Source organism: Pteropus alecto, unplaced genomic scaffold (genome assembly GCF_000325575.1).
Source record: "Pteropus alecto unplaced genomic scaffold, ASM32557v1 scaffold270, whole genome shotgun sequence".
Lineage (NCBI taxonomy): Eukaryota > Metazoa > Chordata > Mammalia > Chiroptera > Pteropodidae > Pteropus > Pteropus alecto.
The window spans coordinates 1,910,008-1,933,875 of NW_006430735.1; the positions used below are offsets into that span (position 1 = coordinate 1,910,008).

Below are 23,868 nucleotides of genomic sequence, written 5' to 3' on the forward strand. Positions count from 1 at the left end.
GTAGGGAAACGGAGGATGGAAAATAAGAATTTATAATTTAGGAGCCAGGACATTATATAGATCGACAGGAAGTTGCCAACATGGAGAAGCAAGGTTTAAGAAATAGGAAACCCTTCTGACAGGAGACAATATGTGACAGAGTAAAGACACTATTTGTCAGCTTGGCAGGTTCTTGGTTTTGGAATCAGCCTAAAGCTAACGCGATTTGCTTAACCAGAGGGTATTGAATGGGGTGCTTGCTTTAAGGAATGTTGAGGGCAGTAGTTTGGGGCCCTAGTTGCAAAGTCAGAACTTGAACAACTTAACTAACCAAGATGATTTTTTTTTAAAAATGAAATTAAAGGAAGGAAAAAACTCATCCGGCATTGAAACTCATCAAAGTTTACTGAAAATTACGTATGAAAGATAGACCATTCCCTTTCTCAGCCTTTATTTTTCTTCATCAGCTCTTGCCAGTGATGCATCTGTATGTGGGTAATGCAGGTTATCCTGCCATGGACCCTGATTTCCACTTCTCTGATTGCTTACTATCTGCTGTAAGTAATGTCTCACAGAAATTCTCCCTGTCCTGAAGTATTTTTACTAACGTTGTGTTTTAAGCAAAAGTTCCAATAACCATAGACTCCTTCATTCAGCGTTTTAAATTTTTGACTTCACTGATTTTTAGTCAAAACTCTCAATACAATTTTTGCTCTGCATCTTCTGGCCACAGAGTTTTTTTGTTGGTGTGTTCTTTTCTTTGAGATATCTTATACTTTCAAATATATTTCAAATAACAAAGATCCTGGAGAATTATAAACTGCCCTCAAAATAGATAATTTCTTGCCTGCTCCATTCTTCAATGACTTTTCTCATTAGGATAATAGAACAAAATTACCATTTAGAAGCTATTTTTTTTTTTTATGTTGATCCGATTCATTTCAGAGACCGGAAATGGCAAAAAAAAACCAAGAGTTCGTTCTTTCTGTTACCTTATTGTAAATAAACCTGGCAATTTTGAATTTAAAAAATAGCAGTGTACCCATTTGTCTTACTAATAATACAACTTTAAAGCAATCTCAGGTTTGCAATTTAGTACAAAGAAAAAAACCTAACAACAATAAACATTTGCTCAAAAGGGACCCAAACTTTATACCAACTCAAGAGGGATAAGTAAGAACATTTAGTTTTAAACTTAACCTCATGTGGACTTAGTTTTACAGATTTTTAAGTCGATGGCATTGGACTCGATTTCTAAGCTCTCTTTCAATTCTAACATTGTGCTGTTTTATTAGTGAACCAAAATTTATGTTTCATAGAATCTCATATCTTGAAATAACCATGAGAAACCTTTTGGTTTGCCTCTCTCCAATTTAGCAATAGTAGAGTCCAATTTTAATACAAGAATAACTTTATTATTTTTTTTCCTTTTAAATATATTCAGAAAAATTCTGTCTTTCTGGTATAAGTAATTTCTGACTACAGTATGTTTAGGGAGCGTTCCAATCAGGTCTTAGGAATTATAGTTCCAGAATTCCAAAAGGTTACTCTAGTGGCAGTGGCTCAGCTCCTGTTATATTTATGAATGCGGTAGTTAGGGTTCCATATAGCTGTTCGTTAGCAGTGCTACCTTTTAGATAAATGTCAGAATTTTTGAAAGTTGGTACAGCATGGACTCCAGGGTATTTGGGAAATACTAAATAAAACAATTCTTAGTTGTGAAATTCTTAACTCATTAGCCAGAGTGGGAAAACATCACCAACAAATATTAATCTGGATTCTGTCTAATATTTACTTGTTATTTAAAAATCATTAAATGATGCAAGGATGTTTAATAATATAACCTTTATAAACTATGAGAGTAAGGCAATGATTAAATTATAGTTCAGGCTCATAATGCTAACTAAAGTGAAGTTAAACTATACTGAGTCACGTAAGCAGTACATGATACATGTCACTTGAAAAAGAAAATCACAGGTTAAAGCTGACAAAGGTAATCATCACTTATTTTACCTCTTGAACCCCTTGATTTTCAGAAGACTTAATAGGAACCTTTTTTAGTTTAATCCCAGTTTTTAAAAAAGATGCAACAATGAATGGCATAGTTTACTATTTCCCCAAATGGTTCTAGAGCCACCTACATATGGGTAAGTAGCGTAGTATGGCAATTGGATCACTTGAGTCAGAATTCTGGTGTCCAATGTACTAGCTTCCTGGGTTTGTTACCCTGGGCAAGTTCCCCTCTGTGCCTCAGTTGCCTATCTATCAAATATGGATAATTATGGTTCCTACTTCATGGAGTTGCTTTGAGGATTAAACGAATTGATGATTGTAGTTATAGTAGTGCCCGGAATATGATTAAGTGCAGAAAGATAAAAGGCATACTGTTCTATTCTCACTATCCTCTGCTTTGTTATACATGAAAATTCTATTTTCAGTTTTCAGTTTTAAGTTACAAGTCTTATTACAATAAGATGTAGTTTCCTAAATTAAAAGTAAATTTCTAAAAAAGAAGTGTTTATTATTGTTTTTATTATATAGCATTCTTTTTGACTTTGTAAATCCTAAATATTAGGATAAACCTGTGGTGATTTTTTGATAGGAGAGTTTTTTGAACTGTTCTAGAAGATAGGTGTTGAAAGAGTAGTGACAGTAGTTCCCTGGACTTAGCACAATTAATAATTTAGCACTTTTCAGTTGTCAAGGACAGACCCTTTTGTCTATTATTCATGTGTTGGGGCACTTGGAATTCCCCATTAATCTTTCAATCATGAAGGAGCTCTTCAGTGTTCCAGCTAGTTCTGTTGGCAGCACATGAGTGGTTTGGATTGATGTGTAGAGGTTCAACATTTAAAGGCCCAGATTTGGCCACATTTGTTACTTGTCTGAGCTGCATATTATGCTGTTCAAATTTTCCAGTGTCGTAAGCAGAATTTTGTTCCAGATGTGACTCATATGATTCTTAATAAATATAAAAGTGGGGCTAAGGTGGTTGAATCCTAACTAACCTGTTAGCAGTCTGAATCTCATAGTCTCTGAAAGTTTAACATCTCCATAATAAAGCATAAAGTAAAAAATTACTACAGGCCTCTGTGGCCACGATTTGAAGCTATTAGAAATTGACTTTTTCTTCTAAGAAAAAAAATGCTTTTGTAATTGCCAAGTATCCGGGTGCCAGGAATGTCTTACTACATACCTACTATTTATTCCCTGATGGTTTGGACCACAGTTATTGCACTCTGTTATATGCTGTCTAGTTTCCCAAATTGTTTTACTATTATATAGATCTTATTTCACCAACAGGTCCTTTATTGGTACCACTCATCATTTATACACGTTATCTCTCTCCATGTAGTAAGTACATTAATTGGTCTTCTAAAGGTTGATATGGGATCAGGAGATCTCTGTAATACTCCTGTATAAGAACTGTAGGAGGAATTTGCCCACTCAAGTACAGATTTGGTAGTCGTCAAATCCAGACAGCTGAGAGCACTCAGCAAAGAGAATTCTTTGACTCAATGAGCCTTACCTTCCAGTTTGAGAAATGCCATAATGAGATATAAATAATGTGTCTGGCATTTGCTGTTAGACTGTGATTTTTGTATACATCAGACAATGATAGGTTTTATTTACTTTTTCCAAAAATCAGGCTGATCAAGCATACTTTATTCACAGCAGTTTGTTCTTTTTCAAATTCTCACCCAAACTTACTTTTATTCTCAAACAGTATGTTATTACATATTTTAAATCCAGTGAATACTTGCACATATGTGAGGACCTTTTTTTTTTTTTAGATTAAATATGTTCTGAATTTTTGCTTGTATTTAAAAATATTTGCAACAAACATTGGAAGTTGTATGCTGCTCTGGAGTTATATGGCAGATTTGTAAATGCCTGCCCTTTACATGTTGTGTTGCTTATGGAAGTGACAAACTTTCATGAGATCTGTTAAACTGTAAGCCACCTGTTGTGTTCAATGCAGAATGCTGAGTTTTGTTGAGAAATCATATTGTTTGTTCCACTCTGCCTCTCGGAATAATTAGATGGAGATGCATGTGCTCTCCATCAGTAAAGCATATTTGTTTTGAAAGATGCAACACTCATGGTCTGTCAGTCACCATGACTTCTGAGAGCACTTTAGGAACTGCAGCATCAACATTTACAATATGCAAAGTGAAGAAAAGTGCACCGATACATATGTTTTCTTGTTCCCTGATTCTCTCCCTCCCCCGATGTATTTAGTATGGCTAAATCTATATGAAGGACTAGTTTGAAATATGATTGGAAATTTGGGAATCCTATGGCTAAAGTAAATACTGAGAGACTAGTTAAATGCTTAAAAGTTTTCTAATATGGAATTACTTTCCCTTCCAAAATAAATGTATTGATCAAAAACTAAAGTCAGTGATGATTTAGATGGAAGAGAGTGCCTGTGTTTCTGGAGGCATGCCTAGAGTCTTCAGGTTGTGTCCCTGATTTGCCCCTTAACGGCATCAGAAAGATTATGTAAATGTCTCTGAGGCCTCTCTCTTTCATCTATAAAATGGGCATAAGTATACCCACTTCAAGGATTGTGTAATATTAAATAAATTAATGTATGCAATAAAGGCTTTATAAGTTATAAAATGGTACATAATTGAGAAGTAGCAATTAAGATAGTCCAAGAAATTTTAATAGCAGTACTGATTTTTCTTATTAGAAAATGTTTAGAACTTATTAATGAAATGTTCTCAAATTCCGTATTATAAAGTGCTTCATTATAAAAATTAAAACAATTTATCAAAATAACTTCCATCTTTGAAAAAGAAAATGAAAGAAAAAAATAATGTGGGCATATGTTTAGCACTCTAGCCCATACTGTTATGTCTTTTTCCCACTAACTCTGGTAGCTGTGACAAATCACTGTGTGTGTCAGTGAGAACACTCTCTCCCCCTTGCCACCTCTACATAATGACATTGTATGAATGTAGAAAGACTTGGTTATAGCTACTCATTGCAAAACATTATGGAGCTTCCAGGTAGAGAAGAACTGAATTAATGAGAAATGGTCTTTGTAGAGTTAAGAATCTTGCTTAGGGGAAAAATGATATCAGATTTGAAAATTCCTTGGTTTAACTCAATACACTGTACTTGGATGATTGCTTCTCCCTAAAATCAGTTAACACCATGTCTTAATGATATAGAAGAGCTTCCTAAGTGATTTTCCATAGTGATTTTATATAGTTTATAATTCTTTATAAAGGAGTTTTTAAAAAATACTATGACGTGTATTGCCTTCACCTTTGTATTTAAATAGGATGCTAGAAGATAAAAATTCAGTCAGCAGAGGTAGCAGATTTATGCAAATTAGGCTGTAAGAAAAATACGCCAAGATGCCTCAGTAAACATATTAGCTAATGCCCATTTTCTCAGACTGTTTTTAGAGAAAAACAGAATGAAGGAAGAATGAATTGGGGTTACACAGAAACATCTAGCTATTTATATTCTTCTTTTAGTAATTTTTAAAAAAGAAAAAAAGGCAAGCAAATAATATACAAATAGGAATTTGTTTTTTTAGTTAATTCTATAAAGTGAAGAACTTTTTAAAGCAAACGCCATGAATTTAATGCATTTAATAAATGAAAACAAGCTTTCAGTACTTGGCACATTGTTAGCACATTCAGCCCTATCACCTGAAAGCAAAATACAAGGAAGGGATGATGCTGGATAAGCAAATAAGCACTTGGTATTAGGTGTATTAAATCAGAAAATGGGAATATATTTAAGAAAATTTCACTGTGTATGAAGCAAGTATAAAACATGATTTTCTGTTTAACTTGTTAAATAGAAAATATAAATGTATCATAGTTCCCTATGCATTCTAATTAATTTCCTTGGCAAATGTTCAGTCTGTTATAAAAATCATTTAATTAATGCATTTTCAAGCACTGTTTATTGAAATTCATATTATATTCAAGGCAATATTCTAAGCATTTGGGAATATAAAGATAAGCAACACCCTACCTTCATGTAATACATAATCTAGTAAATGATGAGTTAACTCAGTTTAAAATTAACTTCTTAATCCCTTCACCTTTTCCACCCAGCCCCCAACCCCCTCCAATCTGGCAGCCATCATTCTGGTATGCTACATTGTAAAGCAGTGGGCATTCAGAAGCTAGGATAAGCTACTTCAATAAATACTGTAACTACTAAAAGAAGAAATATTGATTCTTTGGGGGGAGAATAAAGATTTTTTGTTTTGTAGCCATTGAGACCAAGAGATTTTGTTTTAAACTAATTATTTTTTCAGTTGACAGTCAATATTATATTAGTTTCAAGTATACAGCGTAGTGTTTGGACATTTATGTAATTTACAAAGTGATCCTCCACAATTCTTGTACCCACCTGACACCATACATAATTATTACAGCATTATTAACTGTAATCCCTGTGCTGTGCTTTACATCCTCCTGACTGTTTTGTAACTACCAATTTGTACTTCTTAATCCCTTTACCTTTTCCACCCAGTCCCCAAGCCCCCTCCCATCTGGCAACCATCATTTTGTTCTCTGTTTCTATAAGTCTGTTTCTGTTTTGTTTGTTCCTTTATTTTGTTCTTTGGATTCCACATATACATAAAATTATAGGTATTTGTCTTTCTTGGTCTGACTTATTTCACTCAGCATAATATCCTCTAGGTCCATCCATGTTGTTACAAATGGTAAGATTTTATTCTTTTTCATGGCTGATATTCCATTGTATATATGTACTACATCTTGTTTATCCAGTCATCTCCTGATGGGCACTTAGGTTGCTTCCATGTCTTGGCTATTGTAAATTGCACTGCATAGAGGTAGGGGTGCATATATCTTTTCGAATTAGTATTTTGGATTTCTTTGAGTAAAGAGCCAGAAGTGGAATTGCTGAGTGATAATGTAGTTCTATTTTTAATTTTTTGAGGAACCTCCATACTGTTTTCCATAGTGGCTGCACCAGTTTGAAATTGGAGCACAAAGGTTCCCTTTTCTCCATATCCTCACCAACCCTTGTTAGTTGATTTATTGATGGTAGCCATTCTGACAGGTATGATGTGATAGCTCATTGAGGTTTTTATTTGCTTTTCCCTGATGATTAGTGACATTGAGCATCTCTTCATATGTCTATTGGCCATCTATATGTCTGTCTTCTTTGAAGAAATGTCTACTCAGGTCCTCTGCCCATTTTTTAAATAGATTTGGGGGGGGTGTGGTTAAATGAACTAAATTTAACTAACTTAAATTATCTGCTATCTTTTTAGATTAAAGAACAGTAGCTTAGGAAAAAGAGATTCCAACAGGAGATATCATAGTTTGTTAATTTTTAATTGAACCATGATTTCTAGCTTTTTCTTTTTCTTTTTTTTAAGTTATAATTAGAGATAAGGATGATGGAAGATATCCAGACCTTTTTATATTTTTAGACTTAAACCTAAATCATATAAATGAAAAAAACAATTTTTTTAAACTCTGACCAGTTTAGATGAAGTTCAATAGATTTATTTTTAAAAACGTTTGTGATCACTTAAAATTTAAAGAGCTATGTGTAAACTAGTACACACAAAATTAAATAATCAGTGTTCATAATGGGTACAAGGGAAAAAGGAATGAATAATTATTTCTCTTGACCTCAAAATTCATTGAGTCATTTTTGACATCTACGGTATAGAAACTATTTCCAAACAACTAAAATCGCCAGGTATTCTGGTTTGGTAGTTTGAGTAAGTTATTTGAGTGGATGCTAGGAATTTCTGAGATGCAGGGTCATAGAGCAGGGGAGAAAGAAATAGCAGGGCATGGTGAGGATGGGATAGAAAAGAAGCAGTGGCAAACGAGAAGGAATAAAGGTCCTAGGAATAGACTTTGGGTAACAGACCTGGAGCCCATTTATTGAACAAGCATTTTCCCACAGTGTGCCTGACCCCGTTCATGCCCTGGAGTGACCATGGCGAATGTCCACAGCTCTCGTTCTCTATCACAGTCTAGTGGGATAGAAAGAAGGAAGAGGCCATTTCATTGTGGGCTCTTCAGTATCGGATACTGTGGGGACACACTGGAAGCACCACTCAGACTAGAAAGAGACAACAGAGGCTTGAGTTTGAGGTGAGATCCAAGCTAAGCTCTGAAATAAGGGTGAGAGTTGCACTGCAAGGAGGCAGTGCTGCAGATGCTATGATGTCAGAGCTCATGGCAGGTTCCAGGTGATAGATAGCATGTGGCTTAGTGTGGATAGAGCTTTAAGAGTGAAAATGGAGCAAAGAAACATGAGCCATAAAAGTAAACTGGGGCCAAGTCAGGAAGAGTCTCACGCTATATGAAGGAAGTTTGGACTATATGAAGGAAGAAGTACATTAAGGGACTATTAAAGAAATGTGTGCAGGAGAAAGGCATGAGCAGATATTTGTAGTGTGGAGAATTGAAGTCAGCACAGATATGGGTAAGACCAGATAGCTGAATCAATTTGGTGGGATGAAGAGGACTGAACCATATGTAAGAGGTAGAAGGGACAAGAAACAGAACTTGGTGAGGGATTAGATATCAGGGCAAGAAGCCAGTTGCAATGATTTGAATTTATAGTAAGAAAGTAGAAAAAAATATGTGTATGCTTTACGGATGTTTATGTGAAGGGAATGTTACTGGTCCAAAGGTGCCTGGCATTTCAAAATGTCACTAGTTTGGAGAAAGGAAAGACTTATCGAAAAAGTGCCAACTGAGAATTTGGGAGACTTAATCCTCAAATCCATCTTAAGAAAGTAGAGTCCAGGCTTCTTTTATGTGAAGGGAAGGGAAAATAGGAGAGGCAAAGGATGATTGACAATTGTAGACATCTGGGCGCCAGCAGGGGTCCAAGGAAGATTTTGCTAGTTGATGTGAGTCCTATCACGAGGTTCCTGCAAATCTTTGATAAACAATACATACTTCCCTTATCTCCTCAGGAGAGGCACTTTCTGGTAAGGGACTGTTTTTGTGAAACTCAAGAGGCAAGCAGAATTCCTCTAATGATTGGCATGTCTGTATGCAATACTAAGCAGAAGCTATTAGCCCGAAGGCCATGAGAACAAAGCAGGCCTGAACAGGAGTCTGAGAAGCCAAGCATTTCACTCTGTTTCAGGAAGAAATATCCATTTCCTGTGCACCTGGTTCTGGCCTGCTCCCCAGGAATATGGTAGAGGCAGAGGCCAGACCCAGACAAGGTATTTTCTCCGAGAGGCTAAAAGTGAAAAGATGTAAGCTGAATCAGAGTGAGGTAGAGAAGCCAGAGCTTGTGGCATGGTTGGAATGAGTGTGAGTGCTTTCCAGGAAATTAATCTTGGAGTTTAGAACCAAGAAGATTATAAGAACCAAGTCAGAAATACAAGGTGGAGCCTATGGACAGTGTCAGTACTAGGCAGGTCAGCTCTTGACTGGTAGCTGCGTAGCTTGGAGTTAGGCAGTCTCCTGGCTTGAGGGCTGGGGCCAGTTTGTACCCCAAAAAAAAAAAAGATTACCTAAAGGAGGAGAGGGATTCAGAGAGGGCTTTAGATTTAAGATTGTGTGTAGACTGAAGTAACAGGTATTAACTAGAAGGAACTGTTGACAAAGTTTATCAATAGTTCATCAAAGAAACTGAAGGACTAATGGCCCAAGGTAGCAGGAAAAGAGATTAAAAGCACAGATTGTGAGTAAGAGGAGTTGACCTTGAATCTTTGTCTTTGAGAAAAGATAGAAGAAGAAACAAGTATTGAATTCCGTAGGCCAGGTGGGACTTTAGAAGAGTCCACATATGAAGACCTTCATATTAACCAGGAGGCAGAGGCATTTTCTTTAAATGACTGTGATTGGTATGGGAGAGACAGTGTGGAGAAGTGATTAGGACAGAGCTCAGGCTCTGGAGCAGAAAATCTAGGTTTGAATCTGGCTCCTCTGTAAGTGGACAGAGTAGCTTTGAGCATGTTGCTTAAGCTTAGTCATTCTCAGTTGCTTGGTGTATAAAATGACCATTACAGTGCCTTCCTCCAAGAATTGTATCAAGGATTAAAGGAATTAATTCATGTAAAGTGTCTAGCAGATGTTTAATAAAGTTTGTTATTATTAGGAAGCAGTAGTGTATAATGGTCAGGAACCATACTGTGAAATTAGACCTTCTAAGTTCAAATACTGGCTCTGCCATTTATGTGCTAGCAGTGTGACCTTGGACATAATATAATTCACAAACAAAATGGGTAGTCATCAGGTGATCAATACATAGTGTTCAACTGAATGGATAATAATCAAGGAGTTTCTATGAGCTTGTCTTCTTGTACTTCTTTCCAATGTGGTAAGTATGTCCTAACCATGTGACAAATGAATAAAATAAAAACCTTTGTTAATTTATAAAATAAAAGAGACAAACTATGTTATCTGAGCCTTAATTTTCTCATCTGTAAAAAGGAGATAATAGTACCTACGTCTTAGTCTTGTTGTGAACTGAGAGAATTAATTAATATAAAGCTCATACAGCTCTTAGCTTCAGGCACACAGGAAGCAATATTATATATAGAAGCATTTTATATGAATGTAAATATTTACATAAAATTTATTATATAATTATTTTAATAAAATTGTTATTATTGCCTTTACTCATCAGTAAGAGTTGAGGAGAAACGAAGAATTTATAATGGGCCACCGCGGGGCTGGGTAAGACTGAATAAGACAAGTAAAAAGGATTTCTGACTAGCACCTGAGATTAGAAACTTTTTGTAATGTTATCAGACCACAGGAGCAGCCAGCAAACTCTGGGGTTAAATCTAGAGAAAAAAAATGATTGGATGAGTTCAGAGTTGGGGTTTATTAGCAAACAATTATGAGAAAAAAGTCGAGCTCTTGAGCCGAAGGTGATACTGTGATATCCTATTTTGAGAGAATAATGAGAGTCATTGACAAATAACCAGAGAAGGGAATAAAGCTACTGAAACACGTTTTTAGACTAGTACTGACAGCTGTTTGGAGATGACTTAGATTTCATTATATTTGTATGACACCGCCTTGTCAATATGCCTGTTTCTCCTCTCTCTCCCCTCCCCTCCTGAACAGCCTTTCCTAGGTTCTGATGTTTCCTTCCATGCATATTTTCTTTTCAGGCCTTATATCTCTTCTTCTAGCAAAATAACATAAAGAAAAGCATAATAAGAAAGCAGAGAAATATTGTTTCTGTATTCACTGCCTCACGTATTCTGTGACCATCTAGCATGGCTATGTTTGCTTTACAAATCCAGAAAAAAATGCGTCTGGCATGTTCATTAATTTCAAGGGTCTCCGGAAGGAATTCACATGAAATCATCATGCATATATTGTACAGAAAAATAATTGTTATGCAATCAAGTGTCAAAAAATATGACACTGCCATGAAATGCAGGTGGTCAAAAAAAGGTTCTTAGGAAGGAAAGACACATGAGCTGGGGAAAATAAAGCCAGCCTTTTAGACTCGAGAGTTCAGAGAGGATTGCACAGAGAGTGAGGCTGGGGGCATGGAGTATAGGCTGGAGAGAGCAGAGGAAGGACAGTGCAGCAGAACAGGACAGAAGCTAGCCTGGCAGGAGAGCAGGGCGGGTGGTGAGTTGAGTGGGAGGCAAGACTTGACACTTAACTCGCACAGTGGATAGCTCACCACCAATCAGTAAGTATGTGTTTCACTGCATTGAGAGTAAATGAGGAAGAGACTTCTGGGAGCTTGTATTCTAGTGCTGCCGGTTCTTGTCAATGTGATAATTATGTCCTAACCATGTAATAAATGCATTAAACAAAACTTCTGTTAATTTTGAAACTGAAAGAGGCAACATGTAATGCTAGGCCTGTGGAAGAATAAGAATTTGATGATTTTCTGATTAAGAATAAAAACACCACCATAAAATTATAGGGAAACAGAAAGTTGGCCTTTTGAATGGTAGCGGGGAACATGTCTTAGCTCGTTACTGAATTCCCTATGTAAAAAGGTTTTCCTCTCTAAGACACTGCTTTTGCTGTCTTATCTCTTGTTGTTCCTATCTGTAGCCTAGGGCAGTATGCATTTAAGAACTCTATTAAACTCTCCCAGGGCTCTCTCCCAAGGCTAAATGTCAGTGAGTATTAGAAATCATAAAATACACATTCCTTCATGAGGTAAGGGCACAGGGTCCAGAACTGCCGGTGCAGCTAAGCCCTTCTTTGAATAGTGGGTGCCTTATTTTAGTATTCATGAAGAGCATATAGATAACATCTTGACAGAGTTAAGTTTCAATTTTGAAGAGCTACTGCTTTTCAATAAGGAGTGCATTTAAAGACACTTGACGTGAATAGAGTGACTGAATTGCTTCTAAAAAACGAGAGTATTACTTTATTGAATGAGGTATTTTTCATTTACTGTCTATAGCAGCGGTCCCCAACCTTTTTGGCACCAGGGACCAGAGCTCCTATGAGAATCTAATGCCTGATGATCTGAGATGGAGCTGAGGCGGTGATGCTAGCGCTGGGGAGTGGCTGCAAACACAGATGAAGTTTTCTCTTGCTTGCCAGCTGCTCACCTCCTGCTGTGCAGCCCAGTTCCTCACAGGCCACAGACTGGTAACAGTCCAGGGACCCCTGGTCTACAGTTTAGAATTGTCATTAGAATTACAATAAATAATAATGATTAGCATTTGTAGGGCTTTTATCTTCGAAGAGTTTTAGAGTTAGTCTAATGTAATTGTCACTTGAAGGCAGAGATGTACACTTGCTTTTCTCTTGTGAACCCTGAACATGTTCACTTTTCAGCCCCTCAGTGCTCCCTATGGATATTTCCATGGCCCATAAGCTATCTGTTCTATGAGAAATGCTCAGTCAGTTTGCAGAAGGCTATCTGATTATCAGAGTTCCTTGTCTTAGGAAAGCATTTGGGCTCTTGAGTTAGGCTTCCTGGTTCTAGTGCCAGCTCCTCCTCCACTGTTGTGTGACCCGAGGCAACTTACCCTCAGCTTCTTCATCTGGGATTCATAAAAGTACCTGCCTCAGAGGGTTCTTGTGAGGATTAAATGAGATAATGAGGACTAAATACATAGCAAATACTATTTAATAAATATTAGCTGTGGATTAGTAGTGTTTTAAAAACCATTAGGAACAGGTCTTTCCAGAAAGTTGTTACAGGTGGTTTAGTGGTAGGCGAGTAAATTATAAGCCAATAAATACGTTTTCCAGGGATTGCTGTGTACCTAACTCGGTGCTAACTAAGCACTGAGACAGAAAGGAAGAAACCATGGTACTGCCTCTCTAGAAGTTCATAGTCTATCTGGCTGTTGGGGAAGGGGGGAATAGATAAAACTAACTGTAAAACACTATGACAAGTGCTTGACACAACTAGGTCAAGTACAGTCAAAGCTCAAGAGCTAAGAGTGATGAATTTTGACTTAAAGTTTTCACAGAAACCTTTAGAGAGGAAGGGGATATGGGAGCTGGGCCTTGGAGTATGAGAAGAACTTTGACAGAAAACGGGAGAATTTTAGGGTGAGCAAGGCTTCAGAATTGGGTTGTTTGCCAGCTTCTGTGTCAGTGGGACTTCCTGAAGGATGGAAAGTAAGGAGTGGCTTGAAAGAAGCAGGACCCTTTGGGAGGATTTTAAGTAGGTTTGTCTAATTTTTGTGGAAGCTCTAGAGCTGCCACTTTGTCACAGTTTCTTCAGGCTGTAGACACGAGAAAGCTGTGAAGCTTTGCAGTCTTAGTTGGACCCAGGAGAGGCCTTGCTTGTGGTTAGAATGTGTGGTTGTCTAGCAGTGACATTTCATGGGCTTCCCTTACCTTCCCTTGTCTCGTTATGTCTGAATTTCCATTAATATGATTTGAATGAGATTTTATTGGACATTTAGGAAACAGTTTAAACTCTAAAATACCCCTGTGAGAGTTCAGTTCATACAGTGTTTTAACGACCGAAGTATACTGATTGCCTGAGTTGTAAGACAAGATGATAGACTCAATATCTTATTCACAAAACTTATGACTATGCCAAGGCACTGTTTCTGACTGTATAAAACTCAGACAAAAAAAAAGGAAACTTTCCATCTTTCATTTTCAGCGGTTACATCATCTGGGCAGCATACACTGTTAAATGGGAGACATCCGTGCTCTGCTGAACAGCATCTTGGGCTGAGTTTTAGTGATCAGACAATGCCAGTTAAACCCATTATCCCTGTACAAAGCTCGTGGGTAAAAGAAGGATTTAACAACATTGAGAAAACTTCCAGATGCCAAGCTCTATGCCAGTTATTATGTAAAAGTGTTCTCAGAGTAGAACTTTTACTCAGTTTTAAAATACAGGGAAGGTCAGCAAGGTCGGTGATATTACAAGTGGTTAGTGGTAGAGGCAGCATTCTAAATGTGGCCTGTCAGGCTCTAGTGTCCATTTTTTTCCTTTGGTTAAATGTAGTGTTTGCTTTGTACTGTTTCTTCTTTGACATTCTTTAAATTTCTCATGAAGTTTGAGCTTAGTAAAGGTCTTTATAAATGGGCTTTCTGAATTTGAAGAATACAGTTAAATGAGGTTTTTCCTAATACAGCACCAATTTGATTTACATTTAATTCAGCTCTATCAGTATCTAATCACTCATCGTGGCATGGAAAAAGGCACACATAGGTTGGTTGTTTTTACAAGATAAAAGAGAATGTTCAGTATTTTGGATATTTCAGCAGCATAAGATATTGAATCTTTCAAGTAGAGTCCACTGATAGTTAATAACCTGACTTCAATTATTCTGGAAATGCTATGCAGAATGGTAGAACGACCCCTTTTGAATAAAGTCTACCAGTTGCTTCATTTATTGCGTATAGATTGTTTGCTTAATATGCTCTTGTTCAAGAACAAGAAGCCAAACTTGACAATGTTTGGGGGTTTAGTGGCAAAATAAGTACAAAGGTAGTCCTCTGTTACTATCAAATATTAACCAGTTTTCTTCTACATTGTTGAAATGAGTGATAAGGTGAAGGCTCAGAATTCTGCCCTCTTTGTTTGCCCTTATCTTTCCCACCTTTTCTTAGTCTTTTCATTCATTTCTCTCTCACTTCTGAATGATACTCTAGAGCATCATTTCTCCCACTCTTTTGCATTCTTTTAACACTTTGAAAATAAATCCATAGGAAATTAAAAAGTAATCAGATAACTATAAATTATTAAAGTATCTAGTTAATAGCTTCAGGTATTTCATAGTCCTTAGGTCAGTTATACTTTTCTTGACTATTTTGTCTGAGATATACTATTTCCAATTCATTTATTTATCTTTTATTCAGACTAAAAATATTTATTTCGTACCTACTGTGTTCTAGGCACTGTGCTAGAGATTATCAATCTTATTTTCCCAAAACCCAGGTGGTTCTCACACACCACATGCTTCTTTGGCCTGCATATCAGTTATATACAATTTTCAGCCTTCTCCCACCCTTAACCACTCAGGGAAGAATATCTGAATTGAGGTGGATGAGAGAGGTGGAGGTTAATTTAGAAGCCCTTCCAGCGTATAAAACTGATATGTTATAGCCATAATTAGGCAGAGTTCATGTGGTTGCTTGTGACAGCCCTCACATCTAACTGATCTTGAGGTTTTTGGTGAGCCAGGACACTTCTAAGCATATAAAGATATTTAAATAAAGTCTTGGATCATGAAGAAAAAGTGTTGGAGGTAGGACATACCCAAATAATTATTATTTAAGGTTAAATGTGGTATCATTAGCAATACAAAGTCTTTCTAGTGTATTACTGGGGAAGGAAAGGTTAATTCGGGGAGTATCAGAAGAAACATATAGTAATAACTATATAGTGCCAGGTGAGTGCTAGACTAGTCAGGGGGATCACTTCATAAATTATATAAATGTCTAACCACTATGCTATACACTTAAAACTAATATAAAATAATATTGAGCATCAACTGTACCTGAAAAAAATAAATACAAAAAAGAAGAGACATATAGTATCTATAGTAGCATGTCAGCTGCACGGAAAGAATTAGAGCAGTGGGGGCAGGGGGGTTAATGTGATTATTTTGAATCCAGAAGCTGCATACACCATCCATTAATTTGATTCTTGATATTCTGTTTTCTGTTTGAATATTGAAATTATACACATATACACAAAGGCACATATGTTTAAACACATTCACACATAAATTAAAAAGCATAATCAAAACCCTTGAGGCTAAAGGATATATTTTTCTCTAGGCACTCGCAGTCACTTTGACCTCTCCAGTTGATAACAGCTGCTTGACTTACAGTTTCCCATTGATTTCTGTTGCTCTTTAAAAAATGTGTTACAAAATATTGGGCCTCCAGTATGGGTTTAATTACCACTCAAGCAGCTCATCTCGAAGTGATTAATAAGCCACAAGAATAACCATTTCCTCTTCTCTCTCTGTAGCATTGGTATTTTTGGAAATTGGGTTGCCTGTGCCAAGTTTTATTTGTAGATAGAGTGAGAATTGTTAAATGGTCTATCATCAGTTCACAAGAAATCTTTGTTCTTTTATTAAGAGCACACCAGCTAACTAATTCCATTTAGAGTTTTCAATAACTTCTTGTACTCTTGAGGCAGCCACACAAATCATGTAATTGCTTCAGTTATTCAGCAGAATTTTCTTGCTAAGAAAACCACAGGAACATGGTTTTCTCCACCCCCGCCCTTTTTTGACTACACATGACTTTTAATAAATTAATGAGGATTATCAAAAAATTTAAAAATATTTTATTAAAATGAGAATTATTTTATTGAAGCGCAAGAAGTAATGTCCATCAGTAGTGGAATGATTGAATAAATTGTGATACCTTCTTATTTTGGAATATTACATAGTTGTTACCAAATGAAAATGATCAAAGTATATTGGCTTAGAAGAACACAATCTATGCAACATAAAAATATTAATGGCTCTTTACTTGACATATTTGTAAAGGTGTATAAAATGATTTAGTCTCTAAGGACATTAAAATTAGATAGGATAGGCAGACAGGTAGATGGGGGGATGTTAACATGGAAGAGAATTTAGAAATAAACTCATACACATGTGGTAATTAGGATAAAAATGGCATGTCAAGGCATGAGGAAAACCTGGATTATTTCATAAATAGTGTTGGAATATTCAGCTAAGTATTTGGAAAAAAAGAATAAGCTAGATCCCTTCCCCACTTCTTTTATCAGAATGAGTTCCAGATATAAAAATTTTTAAAGAATGAAGTCATGCACGTTCTAGAAGGAAACATTGATTTTAAAAGAAATTTTGAAGGAGGAAGACCTGAGCATAACTCCAAATCTAGAAATAATTAAAGAAGAATAAATTTGCCCATGCTATATTGTTTTGAAGGCTTCAGAACTGGATGAATCTTGAAATAATATGTTCATGGACCCCATTTTTAGCACCATGGCATTAAAATTTTATTGATATCACTTTGCACGCATTTAGACCAAGACAAACTTAAACTGATTTTGTCTTTGTAACTCTCAACATGAACCATTTAAGTTGATGGAGTTTAACTTCATTATTTGAATTTTCTCATGAGTATGTATAAACAATAATTTCTATATTAATATTACTTCAAATGAATGATTAAATGCAAAATAAACAAATTGCAATAAAATATATAAGAAATTAACATGTATAATTTACCTCTGGGTTGTAGGGCTGAGAATGATGAAGTAAGTAAACTTCATTTTATATTATTTTAACCTTTATAATATGTGCTATTTTTATTGAGAAAAACTTTCATTTTTAAAGCCATTGAAAAATAATTTAGAATTTTGTGCTTCTAAAATTCACAGCCTGGCTATTGCTTAGCTATTTCACCCAATCATCCAGTGGAGGCGGGGAGCAGGAACAAACTAAGGAGTAAAATTTTGTCAAGGGGTTGTGGTGCATATGTAATGGAGAGACACTAAGGTATTTATGATTTGTGTGTAACAAATGGGTCCTGAGGTTGCTCATCCCTCTAAGTGACCTACAGTGTTCATGTACTGTGACCTTGGAGGCTGCATACAGTTAGTCGTTTAAAAAATGTGTGTTATCTTATGAGTTTTAAATTCAAAACATTTGATTCTTCAAAGTATTCATTTTACTTAACACTCCAAGCTCAGATTTATCATAGTATAGAATGCAAAATTCATGTAAATTATTATTATAAACTAAGAGCGTTGGAAAAGGTAAGGAAGGCTACTTCTCTGAGCACCTCTTCTCCCCTGGGAGGCATCTTTCACATTTGTCTGATGGAAAACTTTGAGAAACACTACCCTGAATAAATATGAACAGGTGACAGTAGCTTGTAACCATCCTAACACTCTATTTGGATTTTGAGTTCTGAAGTTACAGAGTGGAAGGAAGTAGATTTCATAAAAGGCTAATTTTATTATCTCAGTTTAGCCAACTAAAATGAATGTTCGATTATGTACTTAGAATTCTTACTGAATTCAGTAAACGCCTGAGCTAGTAGGTACTTTAATCATTAAAACTATAATCAAATTAAAGCTAAGTAAACTAATTTTAATCAAATTTACTTTGATTTCTTTGTTTCTATCCTTTTTTTCCGTTCCACAGGTCACAGTAATGAAAGGCAGTAATAGAAATAAAGATCATTCAGCAGAAGGAGAAGGGGCTGGAAAACGACCAAAACGGAAGTGTCTTCAGTGGCATCCATTGCTAGCAAAGAAATTTCTTGACTTTTCAGAAGAGGAGGAAGAGGAAGAGGAAGAGGAAGATATTGAAAAGGTAATTCCTCTGTTTATTAAAGTTCAATTTGAACATTCATTCTAGAAATTTCAGTGAACATGTATGGTGTGAAAGATGCGGTTCTCAGTTTGTGTAACTTGAATCCTATTTAACTACTTTATCTACATTTTTATTCCAAATATGATGATCCTTAAAAGTGTCTGTACTTTCTAATAATGCAGACTGAAACAGATCCTTCTTAAGTAGTACTTCTGTCAATTAATGAATTGAAGGTAATATTCAGGCGCAGTGGAGATGGGGATATTCATAAAATTTGATGTGCTTCCCTGGCACCCAATCTGTTGATCCTCTGGCCCCTTTTCTTTGCTTCCAGCCCAGTCCCACTATAATAGGTAGTCTCAGAGCTGTTCAGGTCTTCATCTCTGTGGCATCTGGACCTTCTCATCCCAGCAAGCCTCCGTGGTCAGTCAGTTCTCCAAATCTCCTTTTCTCCTCTCACACTTGAGCAGCCGGCTCTTGTTTAGAAAGTCACACAACCATGCAAGTGACTTTAGAAAGCCACATATTCTTCCAGGTCTTGGGTAACTGGTTCTTCCTCATTAGTATTTAGGTCTCAGCACAAGGACTGCCTCCCCAACAGATGGGACCTTATCATTTCAGATATCACTCCCACCTATCTCATTCCAGGTCAAAGGATTTCTTTCATAGCACTTCTTACTTATTTTCTTTGCGTTTAACTGTGTGTGTCCTTGTTTATGTGTGTTTTTCTGGACTGGAATATAAGTCTTGTCCCTCTTTTCCTCTTCTTCCTTAGAACCGAGAATGGTGCCTGACATATAGTAGGTATTGAATAGATATGTACTCAGTGGAAGAATAAATGAATACATATTTTGTGTCAGTGCAAAATATCCATTTCTCTGGATGCCCTTTATGGTCTCTCTCACTGTGGACCTTATAAATTCTTTTATAGAGAAAATAGAGGCCACCAGAAATGACTCCTTCAGTTTCCTCTACTTAACTGTAAACTTTTCTTACTCCTTGCCCATCTGTCCCTCCTCCTTTCCTTGTTCAGAGAAATGGGTGTTACTCTGTCCAGTTGAGGACATTGCCAAGTTTATACTTAATTTGATCTTTCCGACACATTCGTACCTATTGATGCCTTGGTCTTTGACTCTCTCCAATTTCCTTGATAGCACTCATTCTTATTTCTATTCCTACCTTCCCGACCCTACCTTCCTAATTTCTTTCAGTTGATGCCCTCCCATTATTCTACCCTCAAATGTTGATGTCTTCTGGGCCTCTTATTTTAATTTCCATCTTCATTCTGGACCTTTCTCCTAAATTCTGGACTCGTATTTCTGACTATTTACTTAAATATCCACTTAAATATCAAATCAGAATCTCAGTTTGAATGTGTTCAGAAATAAGCTTTTTCCTTCCTCCTCCAATCTCATCCTCCTGCAGCTTCCCTTTCTCAGTACATGCCAATTGCAGTTTTCTGGTTGGTCTGACCTGAAACTTCGGCTGTTTTTTGTCATTTGGTTTTTAGTTTGTTTGTTTGTTTGTTTTTAGCTCCAGTTTCATATCCGTCCATCCATTAGCAAATTCTCAGCTATACCTTCAAAGTATGTTCTCAATTTGACCCCTTCTTAGCCACTTCACTATTGCCACCTTGATCCAAACCACTACCATTTCTAGTGCAGATCATTTATTCTACCTCTCTCCCTACCTCTGCTCTTGCTCCTATCTACAGTCTTTTCTCAACAAAGCAGACAGAGGGACCCTTTCAAATTAGAAGGCGGATGTGCCACTTTTCAGCTTCACGAGGACAGGGAATTTGTATACTCACTGCTTTCTCTGCATTACTTTGCATAGTGCCTGGTCCATAGCAGATCTCCAGTAAATAGTTATTGAGTGAAAGAAGAAAGTCATTGAATCTTGTCTTTTTAATCCCCATTCGGTGATCTTGTCCACACTCTTAATCTTACTACCTTTATATTGCTACCTCAGTTGGTTATCTCAGATGAGACTTTACGGAGAGCCCCTTCAAATTCAGCCTGCTCAATACTGATCTTCTTCCAACCAGATATAATTTCTGTCATTTGAGAAAAAGCATTCTCTTTGTGTATGAGGGAATCTTACCGACAAAGCTAGACACATTCTTCCTTTTTCAACCTTTAAATTCAATTAGATACCAGTCTACCTCATAAATAAATATTGTCTCTGTTCACACTTATCCATTCTCATTTTTACTGCTTTGATTCAGCTCTGTCCCTTTTCTCACCTGGCCAGCTAGAATAAATGTAACTGATTTCCCTGGTTTTGGTTGCTTCTAGTTTTGCTGTTATAATTCATGCACTACATGGCTTACAGGAGTTGTCTTAAAATACAAGTCTAACAGTGTCTTTCCTTTGCTTAAAACCAATCATGGCTCTCTGTCGCATCCAGCTGTGGTTTCCATATTCTGGTCTGGTACTGGTATTGATTTGTTATAAAGTATTACTCAGCCCCTGGTGAAAGAAAAATAAGTTTTTCATTTTTATTCAATTTTATTTATTTATTCTCTTATTTATTTTTTGGTTAATTGAAATAATTATAATGTTAGATAGTATTTAAAAACTTTTGTGTTTCTTTGGATGTTTGTACTCGGCGAATGTGAAGTTGACTATCTGTATTGGTCTCAAGTTATTTTATTGGTTCCTACAATCTGAAACCACTCATTTACAGGGTTAAATTCACGTTTTTTTTTTTTTTTACATGACAGAGCGTATTCTTTATGAAGTGTGGCCCCTACCTTCTACAAACTCATTTCTCAGATCCCTGTTCTAAGTTTTTATATACCAGTGAACTGATATATTATATTGAACTACATATTAGTGTTTGAATAAACTATCAAGCCTTAATCCTTGTTAGTTCCCCATGTCTCCCCATTGACTGTCTGACACATTCTAATTCATCTTTTAAAATTTAGCTCAGACAGCTTTCCTAGGGAGATTTCCGTGCGCTTCATTGTCACACTGGTTCCTTTTGCAGTCAGCATACTGCTTTTTAATTTATTTGTTTACATATCTTTTTCTCCTCCCCAAACAGTGAGCTTTCTGGGCTTGGATCTTACATTATTTATCTCTTCTTCAAGCTCTTGGCTTGAGTTTTGTAATTTAGTAACTGCATCTAAAGTTGTTATTTTCTGAAGGGAAATGTAATTACCTTCTCAGCTTACATAATACATTTTTTATGCCTGTTTTTCCATAGCTTCTCAGTTCCAGAATGCTAAATAAATATTCCTTGAAAATGGAAATCATTGTTAATGATTGTATACATAATGAGAAAAATACATGTAGGCTTCACCCCAATAATAATCCCTAATGTATTTACAAATCAGTTAACTATGACTTCAAGTTTGTTCTGTACCATTTGTGTTTGAAGATAATTGATGGTTAATTAAGTGCATTTGTAATACTTAATTTAAACTTAAAAGATTTTTTAAAAATACCAAATTGGATTAAGCTAACGATTTGTCCTAGAGTATTTTGTCTATAACAGTCCCCCAATAAACTTGATATACAAGAATATGGTTGCCTTATAGTAGTGGTTTTCAAAGTATGATCCTCAGAACAGCAGCGTCAACATCACTTAGAAATTTGTTAAGAAATACACATTCTCAAGGTCCATTCTAGACTTACAGAATCAGAAACTCTGTGAATGAGACCTAACAGTCTGTATTTTAAGAAGACCTCCAGGGATTCCAATGCCCACCCAAGTTTAAGAACTACTGCTCTACTATATAATGCAGACTAATGACAATCTCGATCCTTCTTGATAGTTAAACTATGAAACAAGAAATTAAGGAAATGGGTTTAGTAAGCATTCTGGATTTCTATTCACAGTTTCACTGTTTCCAAAAAAATAGTCATATTTTAGCATTAGAAGATATTTAACAATCCTAATATATACTGAGATTTTATGATCAGAGATGTGCTTTAAGAAATTTAATCTTCAGCTATGTGCAGGAAGCATTGTAAGAGATTAAAGGCAGGAAGTCTAGACCGTAGCCAGAGTGGCACTAGGGGCAATAGCAATGAGAATTACATAGATGGAATGGACAAGACAGAGCTTTGCAGAAGTTCTTGAAGACCTTGAATTAAATAAAATGCTTAGAAAATGGGATGGTTCAGGCTGTTCTTGAAGGTTTAAGCCTAGATGAGTTTATTTCTATCACCGTAGCATTTCAGCAGACAAGAAAGCTCAATATTTACAAGCTTGTAGTTCTTTCTTCAAATAATGTTAATTCTCTGTTTTGATTTTCACAGTAGGAGGCTTTACTTGTGACATGCACAAAAACATTGAGTAGTGTATGTTAGATGTTTATTATCTACATTCATGTTAAACATTTTCATATTATTAGCCATAGTGAAGCACTTCACAAAGAGGGCAACTCTTAATACTTGTATATTTTGTTTGAATGTCGTTGTTAATCTTGAGACCCATATACTAAAGAATGGGTTTAGTCATTCATTCAACTGTTTAGTTACATACTGATGTTACACCAGACAGTGAGCTAGGTGCTGTGATTGTAAAGGTAAATAAGAGAGCTTTTGTCCTCAAAGAGCTCACTGTTTAGTGAGAGAGAAAAAAATGTAGTCAATTATAACACAGTGTAATAAATGCTGTAATGGAGACATGCCACAGGTTGCTATAGAAACTAAGCAGAGAATATATCATAAGTTGGTTACCAACCACTAACAGTGGTTGATGATTTTTAAAACATCATTTGTTTTCCAATTTGTACATTGTTTAAATGGAGCTAAGAAAAAAATGCAATTTGAAAACTAAGACTAATTTTTCAAGCAAAATTGTCCAGGAAGTTTTAAACATCTAGCTTTTGTTTTGGTGGTTAATAGGTTCAACTTCTTGGGGCCAATGGCCTAGAGCAAGATGTTGGTGAGACTGAAGATGATGAATCACCAGAACAGCGGGCCCGGAGACCAATGAATGCATTTCTCTTATTTTGCAAACGCCATCGCTCCATTGTACGTCAGGAACACCCCAGGCTTGATAACCGAGGTGCTACAAAGATACTAGCTGATTGGTGGGCTGTTCTCGATCCAAAGGAAAAGCAGAAATACACAGACATGGCCAAGGAGGTAGGTTCCAGTGAGAAGGTTTTATGGTGGTTGTGAGCAACCAATTCTCTAACCCCCAGTTAACAAATG

At 36.2% G+C, this 23,868-nt stretch overlaps 1 protein-coding gene across 1 annotated transcript in view; it reads left to right on the forward strand.

Moving 5' to 3' along the window:
* BBX (BBX, HMG-box containing) overlaps positions 1 to 23,868 on the forward strand; it is a 244,900-nt gene that overhangs the window by 137,514 nt on the left and 83,518 nt on the right. The window contains 2 exon segments of the mRNA XM_025050956.1: positions 18,524 to 18,694; positions 23,557 to 23,799. Of these exon segments, the coding sequence (XP_024906724.1) occupies positions 18,524 to 18,694; positions 23,557 to 23,799 (414 nt within the window).